Source organism: Polypterus senegalus, chromosome 11 (assembly GCF_016835505.1).
Source record: "Polypterus senegalus isolate Bchr_013 chromosome 11, ASM1683550v1, whole genome shotgun sequence".
Taxonomy (NCBI): Eukaryota; Metazoa; Chordata; class Cladistia; order Polypteriformes; family Polypteridae; genus Polypterus; species Polypterus senegalus.
Window position 1 is genome coordinate 81,174,057 of NC_053164.1, and position 20,251 is coordinate 81,194,307.

The 20,251-nt window shown below is 38.5% G+C and overlaps 1 protein-coding gene across 1 annotated transcript in view; it reads left to right on the top strand.

Moving 5' to 3' along the window:
- The window catches only part of LOC120539260 (putative transcription factor p65 homolog), a 79,060-nt gene extending 59,516 nt beyond the window's left edge, over positions 1 to 19,544 (top strand). The window contains exons 4-11 of the mRNA XM_039769166.1: positions 2,333 to 2,478; positions 3,855 to 3,946; positions 8,021 to 8,155; positions 8,377 to 8,481; positions 9,173 to 9,388; positions 13,528 to 13,605; positions 14,179 to 14,250; positions 18,183 to 19,544. Of these exons, the coding sequence (XP_039625100.1) occupies positions 2,333 to 2,478; positions 3,855 to 3,946; positions 8,021 to 8,155; positions 8,377 to 8,481; positions 9,173 to 9,388; positions 13,528 to 13,605; positions 14,179 to 14,250; positions 18,183 to 18,946 (1,608 nt within the window). The 3' untranslated portion in view covers positions 18,947 to 19,544. The remainder of the gene's footprint in view (positions 1 to 2,332; positions 2,479 to 3,854; positions 3,947 to 8,020; positions 8,156 to 8,376; positions 8,482 to 9,172; positions 9,389 to 13,527; positions 13,606 to 14,178; positions 14,251 to 18,182) is intronic.
- The last annotated feature ends 707 nt before the right edge of the window (positions 19,545 to 20,251 follow it).

Sequence of the window (20,251 nt, forward strand, 5' to 3'; positions counted from 1 at the left end):
ATCACAGCATTGTCAGCAAAGTCAAGATCCGTGAATCTTTCTTCAGCAACAGATGCCCCCAGCCACTGGACCCCACGACCTTACACAACACCCAGTTCATACAAGCATTGAACAGAGTAGGAAAAAGAACACACCTCTGACGAACCCCAAAATCAACTGGGAAAAACAGAGGTTCTGCCTCCAATCTGCACAGCACTCACAGTACCAGTGTACAGGCCGGCCATGATATCCAGCAACCTCGAGGGGAATCTGATCACTTAGTGCTGCTGAAATAATATCATCTGAAGTAACTATACCTGCGTTAAGTATTGTGATAGGTTACTCCTTACTTTAAATATTACCTGGACTACGTAACACGTTACTTTTAACATTTTGCCCTACTGCTCTCAAGATTGTACTGCTCAGTTTACCAATGTGCATTCAGCTCATCAACATAAATTTAGAGATTTCTGAAATATTAAAACTGATTATTCCAGCCAGGAGAAGGAGTAACATGATTGTCTGAACATTTGCCTCTGGAAATTTATTTTGTATGTAGTTCTACCCATCACTGTTGAAATTGTGTGCAAAATCCTTAATAGTAATCTGGTTAAGGGTTTTCATGGCTACATTATTAGATTATTTGCAAAGAAAACTATCTCTGTTAATAAGGTTTTTCAGAGTGTTTTAACCTGATTTTTGTAACCTGGATAAGGGTTTACATGGCTTTTAAAAAACGGGTTTCTGTGAATAACCAGGTTATTGAGGTGCATGTACAATAAACATATCTATTGACTTTTATCTTTTTCTTAATTTGGCCTAAATCTCTATTTAACAAGTTAAGTTTTAAAATTGCAGCTGTTGCAGCTTATGCTGTACTCTGCAGAGTAAAAAAGTACCCATTCTGAAATATGAACAGTGCAATATAACTATGCTTTTAGCCAACGTTCTGTAGAATGTTGAATACTTGTCTCGGATTCATCTTTCAAACACATTTTCATTTCTTTTTCTCCTTATGGATGTTACTTATTTTTTTATATATAACATATAAATATATTTTACATTTGCTTTTTTTATGGTGATCATATACATACATTGATGATAGGAAAAAAATAGTGTTTTTTTTTTTTTTTGGAAATGTAAAGGACATTTATACAGACGCAAAAAAGTACATGCTCAACTACTGCATATATTTAAGTAGTAATCAATCGTTTTTTTTTCTCTAAAGAAAATGTTTTGTTAATCCACTGTTGTTTCTATTAATGCTTGATAAGGGTTGAGATAAAGTAGTCTAATAGACAGTAGCAGAGCCATTGTTACAATTGGTAAACAGAGTATAATAGAAAATATTCTAGTATTTGGAGTTATCTTTGGTGATGGTGTGCACTGCATCAATATTTGTGTCTTTCTTTAATCATTGTATAAGTATTCTTTAAACACCGAGGGGGGTCAAAGGCTGGAGCCTATCCCAGCAGGAAATTGGTGTGTGGGCACCAGTCCGTGGTTTGGGCCTAGTCACGTACACTCCTACATTCCCACTGGACCAATTTCGAATCTCCAATGAACTTAACCTGCACATGTCTGGGAATATTAGAGGAGAACTGAAGTACTTGGAGGAAAACTAACACAGATGTGGGAAGAATGTCCAGACACCACATGAACAACACTTGGGAGGAGGTCTCAAACTCGGCACACTAGATCTCTAACTGCTGTGCCACAGAGGAGTTCAAATGGCCTAATCAGAATGACACAAATCTGGGGGGACTCAAACTCGGCGTACTAGATCTCTAACTGCTGTGCCACAGAAGAGTTCAAATGGCCTAATCAGAATGACATAAATCTGGGGGGACTACACCTGCTCATGTAGTGTCCATGCACCTTCTGTGCTGTTTTATTTTGCCTGTGAGGTAAAACTGTCCAGCATATCTTTGTGGAACAGTTAATTACACCTTAGGCAGAAGAGGGTATATTTTTGGCCATAACCAAGAGCAGACTGTATGCAGTCATTCACATGAGCCCAACCAGGAGACAGTGAGTGACTGGCAGATGGCATCATTTACATTTTTATTGCACTGACCCTTTGTTGACAACAACCTATATGTGAACAAAATTATTGAATAATGTGAAATTTTGCCCATATTACCAATACAAAATTATACTGTGTTGTTCCATAAACATTATAGCTATGCTTTATCTACGTAGTGACCCTCAATATACCCTGGCCATGCTGTTTCAGGTGTCCTTTTGTAATAGCCCATGGAGTGAACAACTGTTTTAATTATCAACAAGATTTTTTAAGTCACTGTTAATGAGAGGAGAATGTTGAGCACTAATCCTCTTTTCTTTTCTTCAGATCCACAATTATTCTGGCCCGGTGCGAGTTCGAATTTCCTTGGTCACCAAAACTTCCCCATATAAGCCTCACCCTCACGAGCTGGTGGGTAAAGACTGCAAGCATGGATACTATGAAGCAGAACTGCAGGACAGACGCATTCATAGGTAATTTGTGTATTATTTTTTAATAAATTTTACTTTATATAGGTTTTCTTTTTTAACACTCAAGCACAGAAGCAGCATTATTTTGACCACTTTGTTGTTAACATGTATGTGGTCAGGCGATGGGGGACAGTTGGACTGAGATCACTTCAGTAGGCATTCAACCCTTAGACCAGGGGTTCTCAAACTTGGTTCCTGGGGGCCCACTGTGGCTGTAGGTTTTTGTTCCAACCAGATTCCTAATCAGTGACAACACCTAATAGCACTGATCTCATTTAATTAGCTGGTTTTATTTATCTTTTATTCTACACTCAGAAAAGCACAGCAGCATGATTTTTACATTTATAACAAACATTTCTTATAAATATTTCTGTTTTTGCTATGGATTTAAATGCTTAACTCTCTTTTTGTTATATTTCACCCTTTCTCTGTGTAGTTTGCTCGCTTCATGGAATCTTAATAATGACAATAAAAACCAGCAGAGCAGAAACCCAAGCAAACAACACTCAATCGTGAAAGGCTGCAACTACTTTAGTGTCAGCCTCATAGAACACCTAGAAAAGTAGAATGACAATCAAGATGAAAAAACTGTTAAAAAGAAAAAAATACATACTGCTTAGTACATTTTACTACTTTTTTTTTTACCAAACTTAGTTTTCTAATTTGTATATTTTTCCCAAAACATGGAATCTGGGAAACAACAGTTCACTTAATTAGCACAGGAGTCCAATTAAAAACAGAGGCTGGTTGGAACAAAAACCTGCAGCCACAGTGGGCCCCCAGGACCAAGTTTGAGAACCCCTGTCTTAGACAGTTCATGGTTGGCAGTTTTTACTGTACTTTGTGCAAAAACATTGAAATGATAAAAGACGATGTGCAATGAAGGGACTAATGTAAGTTGTATGGCTTAGTGTGTTAGTAAAGTTGGACTGTATAGCACATGGCTGCCTGTTGCTGACCCAACGAAGAAACCTAAGCAAGTGGTTTATCTTGCTTGTGCTCCATTTGGGGAAACAGATAAGGAGATATACAAAGCAAATTTACTTTGGAATAAAATACCAGTGAAATACATAAATGTAACATGAATATGTAATTGGTGTAACTAAAGTTGTTCTGTATGTTACATAAAAGTACAGTGTGCTTTAGCCAGAAGCTGTGGCTTTAAAAATTACAACATATTTGAGAATCTCTATTCAAAAGAGGTAACTTTAGCTTGATCATGGATGTTTGAATTGACAGAACACAGGCCTTCTTGGGGGTATTGACATTAATGGTGAGCTTGTCACCTCTTTCTGTTTACAGTTAGCACAGGCCTGACCACTTTTAAGAAACACAGACATGCTAAAAGTAACACTGAACTTAATGGTTTGTATACACAGCTTTCAAAACTTGGGAATTCAGTGTGTGAAGAAGAAGGACGTTGCTGAAGCCATCAGTTGCAGAATCCGCACAAAGAACAACCCATTTAACAGTGAGTACGCAGCTTAGACATGAAGCTGCTAATTCAAACAAGACATCATGGGTGATGTATATTCCTGATTAGCATTGTCACAACTTTAAAATATTGTAATAAATTAGTGTTATTTACCTTAACTAATAAATTAAAAATTGGTGAACTTGTAATATTTTATTGACATTGCAATGCAGTGGAATTCCTGAGTCGTTTCGCGGTGTAGTAAAAGACAGAAATGGGGATTTGCTGTTGTGTATTGTGTGGGTCAGTAAAAAGGATGTGGTATGGGTGAGGCAGTTGAATGCATATGTAGTCCATTGAGTCACACTTGAGCAGTAAATTGGCATGCGGCATTTAGTAAAGTCCTTGAGCAATTTTGAAGACACTTTTATGACACTGCACCCTGAACTTGACACCATTTATTTTAATTTTTACTCAGGAGACTAAAACTTCTTTTTAAATAGCACAGTCAATATTAAAACTAATACATGTGTTTTTCACTGGTTCACAAAGCACACAATGAACCTTTCTTTTATTTGTTTTGACAGTTTATGAATGCCTGAAGAAACACTGCTCAGCAATTGGGATTGTCATGCTTATACTGTCTTGGCCAAAACTGAATAGCTATTTTTATTAATTTTAAAATTTTAAAGAACTAAAGAATATATAGAAATACAGACTTTAAAATGTCTACATTATTTTTAGGTAATGATTCAGACCGTACTTAATGCAAGTTAGTTTATAGCTGCTTTAATCTTTCATTTAAGGAGAGAGAGAATATAAAGTTTGGGTAATTTATTTTGTGAACTGTCACACTGTTCTTTAATAAGTTAAATAAAAAAGCCTCAATAGTTAGGAATCTTCTGCAACAGCAGTTAATATATCACCTGTTTAATAAAGCTCCTTTTTTTAGTGAGAAGCAACACTTTGAGTGGCTTACCAATCAGTTTCTAATATGTTAAGAAATTGTTTGCTTCAATTCTTAAAGCAGGTGGCGTAAGATGGAAGCACACCTTAAATGGGACGGCATTCTACAGTATAGTTCTGAATGTGTGCAGTTAAAGTAATAACCTCTTAAGTGTAAAGAGAAGATTCAAATTTTACTTTAGAATGCCTTAAAGAAAGCCTCATCAACTGGTATTGTCTTCATCCGATCTTTTTCAATGCAGTTAAATATATATCAGGTTATTCTTTAAAATCTGGACACAACTGTAACTTTGTTAAACCAAAATACAAAGAGGCCACAGATTTAAAAAAAAAAAAGAAGAGATCTGAACTTAGGTAGTGCTGTGGTTCCACTCTAACTTTGAGCTCTTCTACCAGGTTATGAATATTTGAATTATGAAACTATATAAGGAAACAGTCTTAATTGTATTTGTACCTGCTTGGTTAGCTAAGGAGAAGAAATCCTACAGTAAATCCTCCCTTGTATGCTTTGCACTATGCACCAGCAGCAAATAAGTATTTGCAATAAAGCCAAAAGCTACTTTTTCAATACTCACAATATAGTGCCAGTGCGGAAGACACTTGAAAGCTGAGCTGTTACATTTGATTCTATCTTTACAAGGCAATCACATATTTACACCTAAATTACATCTTGCCTGAAGGGGGAGCCTGAGTTGCCTTGAAAGCTTGCATACTGTATTCTTTTTAGTTAGCCAATAAAAGGTGTCATTTTGCTTGACTTCTCACTACACCTACATTAAATACACAGTATTTAGCATTTGGAATATGCTCAGTATTGATAATTCTAGAGATTTGAATGTTGATAATATGTTTGCATTCTTCTTTGAACAGCAGTGCATCAAACTGAGCCTTTCATCAAAAATATTACATGTGAATTTGATACTTTGCTAAAAGAAACCTGGCCAACTTTCCCTACCTTTTGTCATTATCTGTTGTGGAAACTATACCATATTGCTGTTTAAAAAAAAAAACAGTTGGTACCGACAGGCTATACCTGAGTTTTCAAAAGGGTGCACCTCTAAATAATCTGAGGGGATTGGACCTTTCAGGTAGCTTTTGGGATAGATAGATAAACACTATATACCAGGGGTGCCCAATGCGTTGATCGCAATCGACCGGTTGATCAGAAAGAGAGTGCAGGTAGATCATGTTGCAATACAAAAAAAATTTTTTTAAATGTTAGTCTATCATATATCCTCCCTATGGCATTTGCCACTTGATTGACAAACAGGGCGGCCAGTCTGAGATTGGTCATCCCGCACGCTCTATCAAACACGCGAGCTACTGCAAAACTCCGGCGATCTACAATAGTTAACATTCCAATTTATATCGACTGAAGAAGGGATTTAAAAAAAAAAAAAAATTGTTGGTTATGGGCTGGATGTGGAATTGGAAGAGGATTTTTTTTCTCACAATGTCACAATCGAAGTGCGTTTGTCTGATCTGTCAATCTATCATTGTTATTCCAATGAAGGAAAATGTGGAAAGGTACTTTCGAACTGTTCATAGAAAATATGAAACTGACTTCCTTCCAAAAAGCGATCTGAGAAAGGAGAGGGAACTAAAATCGCAGTTAATCGGACAGCCATCATTTTTCACTTGGCTGAATTCAAAAGCAGAGGCAGACACACCGAAGTATCGTTCCGGGTGAGTCACTTGATCATTAAGCATAAGAAGTCCTTCCAAGATGGAGAGATGATAAAAGATGCCTTCGTTGAGCCAGATGGCTAGGGAGAAATTCCTGTTGAGATTTCAAGACTCCTGGCTAGAGAAAAATGAGTTTCTCCTTGTCATTAAACATGCAGAATACAAGCAACTTAGTAATGATCAATGGCCGCTAGACTTAGCATTTTTTTTCCGATCTGACCAATATGTTGAACAAGCTTAATTTACAGCTGCAAGGAAAAGAAAATCATGGTCAATATGATTAGCTCAGTTAATGCTTTCAAATGAAAAATGGAACATCTATCCTCAAAGCTGCAGCGCCTTGATTTGGGGAACATCCAAAACCTCGCGTCAGAACTGGAGACACAATGAAAGGCGTGTGCGCAACTTGACAGCATATGCTACAGAGCAGATTGAAAATTGTTGGACTTTATCTAATGTAATGGGAAAAATGTAATGATTCGAGTGTTGTCCAATGTAGCGGAGTAAGAGTAGCGTTTCTTCTTCACAAATGTACTCAAGTAAAAGTAAAAAGTATGGTGCAGTAAAGCTAATCTTAGAAGTACAATTTTTTTTTTAAAGTTACTCAAGTAAATGTAACGGAGTAAATGTAACTCATTACTACCCACCTCTGATACTCAAAATAAATATATATAATTTTTAATGTAGGTAGATCATTTTGACCTGGTCATTTTAAAAGTAGCTCGCAAGCCGAAAAAGTGTGGGCACCCCTGCTTTATACAAATGATGGTCCAATGTCCCAGAGAGCCATATATCCTGAAACTCCTCTCTTGGTTAGCCAAAATCATGACCCTAATTGTGAGCAGTTTACCAGGCACCTGCCTCAGTTGGTCACATTTTGGGAATGCTCTGCATGTTAAGATCATATTGGAATCAAATCTTTGCTCATTTTTCAGACAGTCTAGTGATTACTATAGTAGCTGATCCAATTACAGCACCACTTGGGGTAACACATGATGGGAAATTATTGGTTAATAAACAGTCTTGCATGACAACTCTCACACCACTGCTAGCCAACCGTCTTGTTTTAATCACTTAGGACTTCATAACAACCTAAAAAAACAAAACAAACAAAAATTAATTCCTTTTCCCCTTGTGTTGTAAGTTCGAATAAAGAAACTTTATGAAGAACAATTATAAAAAAAAATTGAGAGTATATGCTAGTCATTCATTAAGCCTTTGTAATTGTTCAAATTTTGTGAACATATAATTGAGTAAATGCACCATAGATCAATTTCTTTCACACATAAGAAATCCACAAATCAAAAAAATAGTTTGAAATTTTTATTTTGATAAAACAGTTTATTCGTTGTGCACTTGATTCTTTATAACTGAAGGCAGTCTGCTTTTATAATCCCATTTTTAATTGTTTAGGATTATTCTAGAAAATAACTAATTGTAGAGGAAGAAAAAAATCTGACATCATTTTTTTCTTTTTAGTTCCTGTAGAACAAATTGAGAATGAAGAGTACGACCTGAATGCTGTTCGGCTTTGCTTCCAAATATTCATCACGCTACCCACAGGAGACATTCACCGACTGGAGCCAGTGGTCTCCCAGCCTATCTATGATAACCGTATGTTCACAGTCCAGCTACTAATCTAGTTCAAATTAAACGTGGCAAAAATATGAAACATTGAAATTATCAGACAAACCTTTCCAATGTTCTTATCAGTTTGAAGTTAATTCCCTTTTTATGTGACAAATAAAGATTGCCAATTGTCAGTCTAAAATAAAAACTAAATGGCAGTTTATTGTAGTCTTGTTAGCCAATTCTAATCTTTAATGTAATAACAGGAGCCCCGAACACCGCAGAATTGAAGATCTGCCGAGTAAACAGAAACTCTGGCAGCTGCAGAGGCGGAGATGAGATATTCTTGTTGTGTGATAAAGTACAAAAAGGTAAGATCTTATTAGCCTTTCATTTTGTCTTAATTGTCCATGTGGTGCTTTTATCTTTTTTTTTTTCTTCTCTGACTAATATTTTTAGGTTATTAGCAGAATACTTTCTTTTATGTTTTTGGGCAATACATTGCCAGCTAGGCATTTCCTGATTCCTGTAAATGATAAAATGATTTTAGGAATTACAGGTCTAAGATATTTTCTTAAGACATGAATAATCAGACCAAAGTTGGAAATTGTTTATAAAATGCTCTTTGTGTTGTACTGGCTCATTCAGTTCACTAGAAGATATGCCAGGTAATTTACTAAACAGAGTTACACATGTATTGAATAAAAACTACGGAATTTCCAGAGGGCCAGTGAAATCCCCTCTATTTTACCTCCCTTGCCCAAACAAAAGTGCTTATTAGAAATCTCTCATCTGTCTGGCCAACCCTGCTGGTGTCAGCTTTTCATCTTGGATGCAAGTATAAATTGTCATGCAGTCACTTTCAAGAGAAATGTCACCTTTTATATCTCCTAATTAATTTACCCAAGAAGGCACTAGCCAATTAAATTTAAAAATAAATTGTGCTGAAAAGCTGCCTAGATCAGGACTGGAGTAACACTGGTGTATTTTCTTTTCCATGTACTTTGTCTATACGTCTGAGAATTTTGACCTTATGACCTTAATTTTTATCTGTCACTACAGAGGATATTGAAGTACGCTTTTTTAATGACACCTGGGAAGGAAAGGGGAACTTCTCTCAGGCTGATGTTCACCGGCAAGTAGCCATTGTATTTCGCACACCCCCATACCGCGACACTTCAATCACTGAACCCATTAAAGTTAAGATGCAGCTTCATCGGCCATCCGACAAAGAGGTCAGCGAGCCAATGGACTTTCAGTATCTGCCAGATGAGACAGGTAATTTATTTTACCTTTCTTAAATTAGATAAACTTTATTAATTCCATGCAAAAACTCAGAAAATGAGGTGTTTATCTTTCATTAACAATGCTCCAATCAGGTTTTTAAGGTCAACACTGATCACCAGTTTCATTTTACTTGATCAGCTGATTCTGACAGCAGTTCTGTTTTTTTCCACTTTACTCCTTTAAAAACTATGCTAAGCTCCTGCATAACCAAACAAACAGAAGTGTTATGTTCTATATCAAATTTTATAATTAAACAATAGACCACTGTTCATTTTTTTAAAATAAAAAAAATTTCCTTAAAATACATACTTTAATATGTACAAAAATATTTAGCTATAATTCCATAATACGACATAAAAGAAAATGCTTTTCCATAACTAAGCTATTGCATTGTTCAATGTTTTCTGTAATGTATGTATATGAAACAAGACTTAATTAAAAACAGTAGTTTTCACCATTTCTCTAACAAAAAAATGTGTGTATATATATATATATATATATATATATATATATATATATATATATATGATATTAAAACATCTTGGATCAAGACGTGATCATCTCGGAGAGACACTTTTGAAGTCACACCCTACTTGCAAACAATTTCTCAGAGATACTTTAACATATCGTGAGAGAAGGAAGTAAGACAAAAGGACAGCTGCTGTACAGGCTTTTAAATGATCGATGCGCAACGCAACATGCAGATCATGCAGCTAGCAGCAATCCATATATATTGATGCAGTTCCTGCCAGATAATACAAAGAGTACATGACTTGTGTTTCTCCCGAATTTGGGGCTCAACAGGTGTATGCACCTTTACTTCGCCTTACAGGGATCGAACCTTGAGAGTAACCACCTGAGGCAAAGCTTCTAACGTTGCACCATTTTGGCTGGTTTGCTTACTTGACAGGGTGAAGATAGGAATATTATATTCCTAGGTCTGAATCACAATATGATTACTTGGATGGTTACCTACCAGGTAACACTTGTGGTTGGTTGGCCACTCGGCAAACAGCCGCCACGTCCTCTTAGTTGCGAGCAGCAGATCATATATATGTGATACATTTGGGGGCCCATGCTGTTTCTCGTAGGGGATTGCTAAGAGTGTCAGTTAAGCTTCTGCAGCTCTTTGCCCTAAAAAGGCACAGCTGAGATATGTACTTAGGACTCTGAGAATGATGATCAGTGACTTCTGCAGCTCAGCTAAATGGGCAGCTGACGGTCAAGGAAATGACCTGTGACTGAACTTCCTGCATGGCAACATGTGTGCACAAAAGTCCTCAGCATTCACTTATGTATTCATCCACCTCAAATCTACATTGCTACATTTGTAAATAAAAACAAAAGAAGTCTCTAGATAAAATGAATTGAAATTTAGTTGAAAAAGAATTTTTTTTTGTACTCGTCATTGCCTTTACTGTAACAATACAATGTTTGCCTTCCCATGTTCGTTGAAGGACAATTTCTAAAAGAGATCACTCTCATTGTAATCAACATGTTACACATGCAAAGCAGCCATGGTAACCCCAAGCAATGTGCAAATCACAGCATGTATGCTCAACAAAGCTCTTAGTGTGTACTTCACATGAGGCCAGGGACAAAGAGTTTTAAAAATCCATTCAGTATTTATCCTAAAAATGCACCGAGCCAACTCTACAGAGTCCATGTAGTGCTCTAGTGCTCATTCTACAGCATAGAGCCAAATGGCTTTGTTTTTATGTAATCAAATAATATGTTGATGTGTTATAGTGTGTGTGTGTGTGTGTGTGTATATGTGTGTATATATATATATATATATATATATATATATATATATATATATATATATATATATATATATATATACACACACATACATATACATATACATACTGTATGTACAGTGCATCCTTAATATTGTTTCTTTGTTTCAGTATACTGCTGCTGGATTATGTGAATTTCCCCTAGGGATTAATAAAGTATCTATCTATCTCTATCTATCATCCGGAAAGTATTCACAGAGCATCACTTTTTCCACATTTTGTTATGTTACAGCCTTATACCAAAATGGATTAAATTCATTTTTTTCCTCAAAATTCTACACACAACACCCCATAATGACAACGTGAAAAAAGTTTACTTGCGATTTTTGCAAATTTATTAAAAAAAAACAAAAAAAAAAAACTGAGAAATCACATGTACATAAGTATTCACAGTCTTTGCCATGAAGGTCAGAATTGAGCTCAGGTGCATCCTGTTTCCCCTGATCATCCTTGAGATGTTTCTGCAGCTTAATTGGAGTCCACCTGTGGTAAATTCAGTTGATTGGTCATGATTTGGAAAGGCACACACCTGTCTATATAAGGACCCACAGTTGACAGTTCATGTCGGAGCACAAACCAAGCATGAAGTCAAGGGAATTGTCTATAGACCTCCGAGACAGGATTGTCTCGAGGCACAAATCTGGGGAAGGTTACAGAAAAATTTCTGCTGCTTTGAAGGTCCCAATGAACACAGTGGCCTCCATCATCAGTAAGTGGAAGGAGTTTGAGACCACAAGGACTCCTACTAGAGCTGGCCGGCCATCTAAACTGAGCGATCGGGGGAGAAGGGCCTTAGTCAGGGAGGTGACCAAGAACCCGATGGTCACTCTGTCAGAGCTCCAGAGGTCCTCTGTGGAGAGAGGAGAACCTTCCAGAAGGACAACCATCTCTGCAGCAATCCACCAATCAGGCCTGTATTGTAGAGTGGCCAGACGGAAGCCACTCCTTAGTAAAAGGCACATGGCAGCCCGCCTGGAGTTTGCCAAAAGGCACCTGAAGGACTCTCAGACCATGAGAAACAAAATTTTCTGGTCTGATGAGACAAAGATTGAACTCTCTGGTGTGAATGCCAGGCGTCACGTTTGGAGGAAACCAGGCATCGCTCATCACCAGGCCAATACCATCCCTACAGCGAAGCATGGTCGTGGCAGCATCATGCTGTGGGGATGGTTTTCAGCGGCAAGAACTGGGAGACTAGTCAGGATAAAGGGAAAGATGATTGCAGCAATGTACAGAGACATCCTGGATAAAAACCTGCTCCAGAACACTCTTGACCTCAGACTGAGGCGATGGTTCATCTTTCAGCAGGACGACCCTAAGCACACAGCCAAGATATCAAAGGAGTGGCTTCAGGATAACTCTGTGAATGTCCTTGAGTGGCCCAGCCAGAGCCCAGACTTGAATCCGATTGAACATCTCTGGAGAGATCTTAAAATGGCTGTGCACCAACTGTTTGGATTCAAGCAATGATTTTGTATTTACTGTATTTCAATTTTTGTTTAGTTTTACTTTTTTGTTTTTTCTGTGACATAATGCTCACCATCTTTTCATTCTGCGAGCTATTAGATAATTGAGCTTAACCAGCTGACCACCATGACATCTCATGTAGTGTGCAGCATAAAGTCTGGGCTGCTCATCAATGGCCACTTGAACTTTGTGAAAGTTAAGACTTTGTGTGAGATGTGTATTCTCAAGCAGTCTTCTAAACAAACATTTCCCTTTTGGTTTAGGCAAGCATCTGTTTATTATCTTTGCATTTTATTTTGCTGTACAAACTTGTTTGTCAACTTATTCATTTATTGTTTGACTCAAGCCAGTTAGACTATTACAGAATTGTCCTTAAGGCACTCTCTAGTACTTTAGATTAGATAAACTTCATTAATCCCATGGGGAAATTCAGATGCATACAGCAGTAGAAACATAAAACAAAGATTCATACTCACAGGGCAGATAATACATACAATCAATCAATTAAATAAACTTAACGAGTACAACGGGTGGATGCATTGAATTGCCTGATAGAAGTGGACACCATGGTGGAATGAGCCTGTGGCTGGAAGTGCTCCAAGAGAGAGTGTCTCCTGGGGAGGAATGGAGAGAATTTTTTTTTGATGGTTTCCAATTTTGCCATCATCCTCTTTTCCACATGCTTCTCTACCATTAAACAACCCTGAATTGATCCAACTTCATGACTGTACTGGACAAAACCTTCATTAAATGCAAACCTAGATGGAAGGTTTTTGATGTTAGGTGGTTGAATGCTAATTTAATGGCTTCTCTGACCACTGTGCCTTATTTAACTCTGTGTATTCCCAATCATTTATGCAGACCAATACAAGGTGAATGAGAAGAAGAAGCGCACGCACAGCACCTTCCAGAACTTCTTGCTCAATGCCTCTTTTCCAGGTGAGTTTAACCCTAGTACTGTCAATCTGTCTTAACTGTTGCTCTGACATTTATGTAAATCCAGTGTCTTACCTTCAAGAGATAATCTTCAGTCACATTTAATTCCTTATTCTCTTCTGGCTACTGACATACTGCCACTGCTATTGAGATAGGCAGTAGCCTCTCCCATTCCTAAACTGCATAAGCTGGACGGACAGTTCTACTTTTAAATAACAAAAAAAGTACTTCAGGCTTTATATTCTGGCAAAGAGAACCACCATCTTGGGAGTTTATTTATTTTTTTTTATTCCGTTAAGATTATCGAGTCATTGCAGTGCCAAATTGATGAACACTGACTTAAATGATCTATACACGAGTTGGGTATCAGGGTTTTCCTTGCACATTTAACACTGTTTTTTCTCCAGATGGCCTGGTTACGTGTTGTTACTCCATCAACGCTCAGTTCTAGTTTCTTTCATCCACCACTGCAAATGACCATGCTGACTGCCTCAGTGTTGCTTGCTTTTGCTTCAGACTACATTGGAGTAACAAGTCCAGAAAGAGCTGCAGTCATTTGTGTTTCTTTCATTCCAGGTGCTGCCACAATGAGCCACAGGGCTATTGCCACACCGAAAAGATCAATCTCTTCCAAACCAATGCTGCAGGGTAAATGTCTCTTTATTTCTCTTTATCATGATTTTAGAATATTATTGGTATTGTCATTTAATCCCTAATTGTTTAAAAAATAACAGGGACTGATTCCATTTATTGGCACAATTCAAAACTTGTGTGCACATTGACCTTAGAGCACCATATGAAATATTTTTTTTATCGATTTCATGGCCACAATTACATTCCAAATTTAACATTCCAGCTACACATTTCTTTCACTATCTTCAAATCAGGAACTTTGTTAAACAGAACCTTCCCGATTTTCCTCATCTTGCACCCTCATCCATGCTGGAAAAAATATTGCTCAATCTCAAGGACTTAGACAAAATCTCTACAATATATAAAATCATTTTACAATCCCTCCCTTTCAAAGATCCAAGAGGACACTGGGAAAAAGATCTCTCAATTAATATATCAGAAAAGGAGTGGAAAGTAGCAATGCAGTGAATTCACTCGAGCTCCATATGCACAAAGCATATAATTCAACTCAAAATTATATATCGAGCACATCTGTCTCGTCTAAAACTCTCCAAAATGTTTCCAGGGCATGATCCAACCTGCGAAAGCAGCAATCAAGTCCCAGCCTCAACAGGTCACATGTTCTGGGCCTGCACCAAATTAACATTATTCTGGACAAAAATTTTTAATTACCTTTCAGACACCCTTGGTCTCACAATCCCTCCTAACCCATTAAGAGCTGTGTTTGGGTTTCTTCCAGATGGGTTTAAAGTGGAGAAAGACAAACAAATCGTGATTGCATTCACTACACTTTTGGCACGCAGACTTATTCTGATAAAATGGAAGAACCCAAACTCTCCTCTTTTAAGTCAGTGGGAAACAGATGTGTTATACTATTTGAAATTGGAAAAAATCAAATACTCAGAGGATCCGTACAGATTTTTTTCAAAAAATGGCAGGATCTAATCAGTAATATTTTAAAATAAGCTCATAAAGTACATAGAATTTATTAATTTAGGTATGTTTACAAGCCTTAAATTTCATGCCGTTTGCCTTGCTCTCTCTCTCAGGCGTGGGGATCAATTTGTCCTTAACTCAATTTTTCTTTTTGTAAAGACTTGATTGATTTGTATGGATTGCAATAAAATTAAAAAAAAAAAAATTCATGGCCACACTGATGACCATCTTTGCCTGTGTTTTAATACATTAGATCTTCTATAACAGGCCTCTCAATCTTGATTTAATTTCATAATCATTTCTAGTGTATTTGCAACTTTTGTGAATATATTTTCCTCCACAGATAAATTACACTTTCCTGTTACTGTCCAACAAATCTTTTCTGCATTGCTCATCATTGGATTTCCAACTGCGAGCACACCTTGAAAAACATGTGTGATATACACTTGCACCAGGGAAACAGCAGCACGAGACACAGACTGAACCTTAAGGTTGACATAAGGATGACCTTAAGGAAACATTGTCTCATTATCATTCAGTGTGTGTGTCATGGAATGAGTGCAGGCCCACACACATATTTGAGGACTAAACATTTACCACCAAATATAAAGTGAATTATTTTTATTAAATCCATGATTCAGAAAGAGTATCTAGGGAAAAACTGCCTGGAAGACAAAAGCACAGGTAGGTACTATCAAAGTATGAAAAAGCTAGATAAATCAAAAAAGCAGGAATAGGGATTGATATACACCAGATAAGCAACAACAAAAAACAGAAAGCACAAGGAAGCATCCAAAAAAACAGCCATTGGGTCAAAACACAAGAAAACATCAGAATCTGTATGATGATGATGATCACGTGGACTTCTGGCTTTTAGTCCATCAATGCTGGGGCATCATGGTGCTTTGAGTAGGTTGGTGGTGGCGCAGGCCGCCACCACAGAGAAACCGGAAAAAGAAACAGAAGAGAGAGTAGGGGTCAGTACGGATTTTAGAGCCACCATGAATAGTTATTATGATGAATTGAACATATAGAGTATCAATTCAAATTCAAGCATTCAGTGCATGATACTGTGTTTTTGTAGAGTCCCCTGGCTTTTCCTCCAAAGTTTTTCATTTGCCTTTACATATTGATCTTGCAGATATTTCCATCTCTTCCTGTACAAACTTCAATCTTTACTCAAAGTCTAGCCACTTTCTTACCATGAATTTCTGCAGATTTGGCGCTTTCTGTGTGTTTTTAATGTGGACCGTGTAGGTGCATGTAGCAACAAATCACTTCACACAACTGCTCCTCCAATCAGCCCATGTTTTCTAGTCTAGCATATGCATAATCAATGTGCACAGGACTGTGTGGTCACAAAATTCTGGAGGCACGTGGTCTCTGATGTGGCATGTGTGCCCCATGACCGTTGATGAAATTTACTTCCCGTGCACTCTAGTAGACTCTTGCGGTGACGCAGACACAAGAAGTTTAAATGGGCCTTCAGAAAGGCATCAGGATTTCTTGCTTTACTTTGTATTCTCCCAGGGTCCATTCCTATGCGTGTAGACTGTCTGTGAACTATTTTTGTATGTTTTTTTCCATTCTGGGCATGAGTGTGGTCTACAAGAGCATCCCTCTTTGTGGCTGACCCTGAAGCCGTAGTAGATGATTGTGCATTACTGAAGGCCTGCAATATTGCGTAGTGCAGTGGTCCCCAACCTTTTTTCCACCAAAGACCGGTTTTATAGAAGCCAATTTTTGCAGGGAACTTGGGGGGTGGTAGGACAGTTTCCAGGGGTTTTATACATTTCTATTATTATTAAATTGTATTATCGTAATATATAATTATACAACTCGCCATAATACAGAAGGTGCAAAAGTGTGTTTAAAATTGCCGCTGCCAAAAGTCTGTCCCTGTGCCTTTAAGCTTTCACTGCTTCTCCACCTCACAGCCCCACACATGCTGGCTGCTGGCTCCAAGATGGTGGCTGCAGCTTCAAATGTGCTGCTAACCGCTGCCCCTCCCACTGTCACTGCTGACCAGGTGCCCCCTCTCCCTACTTCCGGATACCATTTGCACCATGGCCGGCAGCTCCAACGCCTCCGCAGCAGCTGATGCTGCCGCCTCAGAATTTCCACGTGGTGCTGCTGCGCTGCCCACATTAGCCTGTGCTTTTCCTCTGGGACTCCTCCAGCACTCAGACCCGGCTGGATACTCTGCAGAGTGGGTAAGGCAGGGATGGGTAAAGGTGGGGTGCCCAATAGTTGAATAGCCCAATAGCCAGTATCAAATTGCAAAAATGCTCGGTCTCTCTCTCTCTCTCACAGCACCACTGCATAGCTCCGCCCACCTAGCATTCTGTGTGAAACGAAAAGTGTCCTCGGTGAAGGAGGCAGCCATTTTGCCATAGCCCTTCACACACTGCATCTCCGGGAGACCCGCAGTGTGCTCTCGCAGCCCGGCTGATAGACAGCCAGTGGTCCGTGACCCAGGGGTTGGGGACCCATGACGTAGTATTAAGGGTCAGAATGTAAGGTAGTTTGCTGTTTCACGTCCCAATGTTTGACTGCTTATGTGTTATTGAAGAAAACCATTCACATTTCAGTGTCCTATTTGTCAAAAAAAAAAAATAAAATAAAACATAGGTCTTTTATTACTTTACAAACCCATTTACACTTGTATTTGTTATTTGGCTGATGCTTTTATCCAAGTCGACTTACAACCATTTAATCTGTTTTACAAAGAAGAGCGAGTGAGAACAGACACCTGTGCTTGCTGGTATTCATTCTAATGATGAACGTTCACTCTGTGCTGTCCTTTGTCGTCAGGGTACTTTTTTTTTAACCCACCTTCTCAAGTTGTGTGTTTTTGGTGGGCATTGGCCAAGTATGACTATGTGAGTGGCCAAGTACATAATTGGGCCCAATGATTTAGCTATGTTTTATGTAATGGAGTAATGTTTTTGATTTTTTTTATAAATGGTTGACCCTGTTTGTAACAATTTTCCTTTTTCTTCCCCATATAGTGAATCCGATTGCTACTGCAAATACTGCCAGCCTTAACACACTGATGCCCGGCAAGCCCCAATCAAATACATCGATTTCTTTCAGTCAAAGTCTGTTTTCCACTGGTACAGTTGCTCCAGTGCAGCCATCAGCAGGACAATCACAGCAGTTTGCGACAGCCATGACTTCTATCTCCTCTATGCCCACTGCTCCCAGCCAGGTACCCTATCAGGGGCCAGAGTATTCTACAGTCAACTTGAATGACCTTATTGACAGCAACTGGTCAGGCATCGTAGCTACAGACCAACCAGTTTTGGCAGGAAGCCAGAGTATGAAGTTTAAAATGGATTTTCCCCACCTCCCTACAAGCCTGACAGATGGAACAGGTATTGATTTTCCAGAGATACATGTTGGCAACACCCCTCTTAATTTAGACAGCATCGACACAGATGATTTTCATAAACTGCTGACAGATTCTCAAAACTGCCAAATGCAAGAAACCAACTTTGCCAGTTCCAGCAGTACACTGATGTCACAGAGCGTGGCGCCCACTGCTACTCAGTCGACCCACCATCAGCAGAACCCAGCAGGCCAAAACACTATGATGAACCACGAAAACAGCATCCTGCATCTGCTCGAAAGCAATGATGAGGAGGGCATTCCGGCCCAGCAGACCTACACCCAAGACATGCTAGATGGTGACAGGTTCACTTCCTTTGATGATGACCGCCTGATGTCTTTAATAGACCAAAGCTGGGCAATGTGTGATAATCCAGCTACTTAAATGATGTGGACAGAAAGAAACTGTGCGTTTTTTTTAAACCGTTAATAACAAAAAAAAGGAGAAAGACCTGGTCTGGTAGGTAGTGCCAAGGGCATGGCCAGGTTTGTTTATCAGCGAAGAGCCGAGGCTGATTACTCTTGTGTTTCTAATCCTAGTCGGAGCTGTTTTTGCTGTCCTAACCAAGCTGGAAGTCCTGGACCCTCGGAAACCTTGAAATTGTATTCTCATTTTCTTTCTGTCATCCTCTTTGAAATAACACGCTTCATTTGTACAAGACTCACCATAAGGTCAAGCAGAATGGAAATCAATTGAGAACTGTTGTAATCCTGTAGCGCTTATTTACAGTTTAAGCATTACATATCAATTAAAATGTCTGTTCTGTATTTTTGTCACTACTGTTTGTTGAAAGAAGGAAACAACTTGGTAAACGTGCTAACAAGGTATTTATTTTAAAATGTTAAAACTGAAAATGAAGATGTAAGATGTAATTTAGCATACCTGACAGGAATTTTTCATAAAGAAACAAGGTTTTGATACAACTTTGTAATCCGGATGCACTTCTGAATTAAATAATGCAGATCTCATTGTCTCATCTTAATGCATTGATGCATTTCTTTGCTGCCCCAACCCATGCACAGATACACTACTTTATTCTGACATCCATCTTTTTTTATTGAAGGAAAACAGGAGTCCAGAAATAGGTTAAAGTACCCAGTTATTTGCCAAGCCATGTGTGAAATATCACCTCCAGGGAAAGTTCTGTTGCATCTCTCAGTCCTTTTTGTCAAGGTGCACAGGATTGTCTTAACTAACCCAAGATTGTGGTGTCCAGGCCCACAAGAGAGCCGCAGTTATAAAAGGCAGCTACACTCGTGTTAGATAACAGAAGATAATGGATAAAGTGGGACTCTTTAGCAATTGAACTGCTTTACCAGTTGTGATCATTTAATTCCCGGAATGGCCATGAAACATTGGAGCTGTTGAAAGTGGCGCATGGTGAGGATGCCATGAACATGTCAAGTGTCTTTAAGTGGCACAGGAGAGTAAAAGAGGGGTGAAAAGATAAGAACGACAACACCCAAAGTGGATCATCCATCACGACAATGCCCCAAGCCATGATCCGCTCGGTGTTTACGGCTTCCTGCATAAGAAATCAATTCTGAATTTGGATCATCCACCCTGTTCACCTCACTTGGGAAAAGCCCCTTGTGATTTTTGGCTCTTCCTGAAAATAAAAACTGCCACTGACAAAGGAACTCATGGGAGTTCCAGGTAAGTTTCCAGCAATGGTAACGTCACTATAGC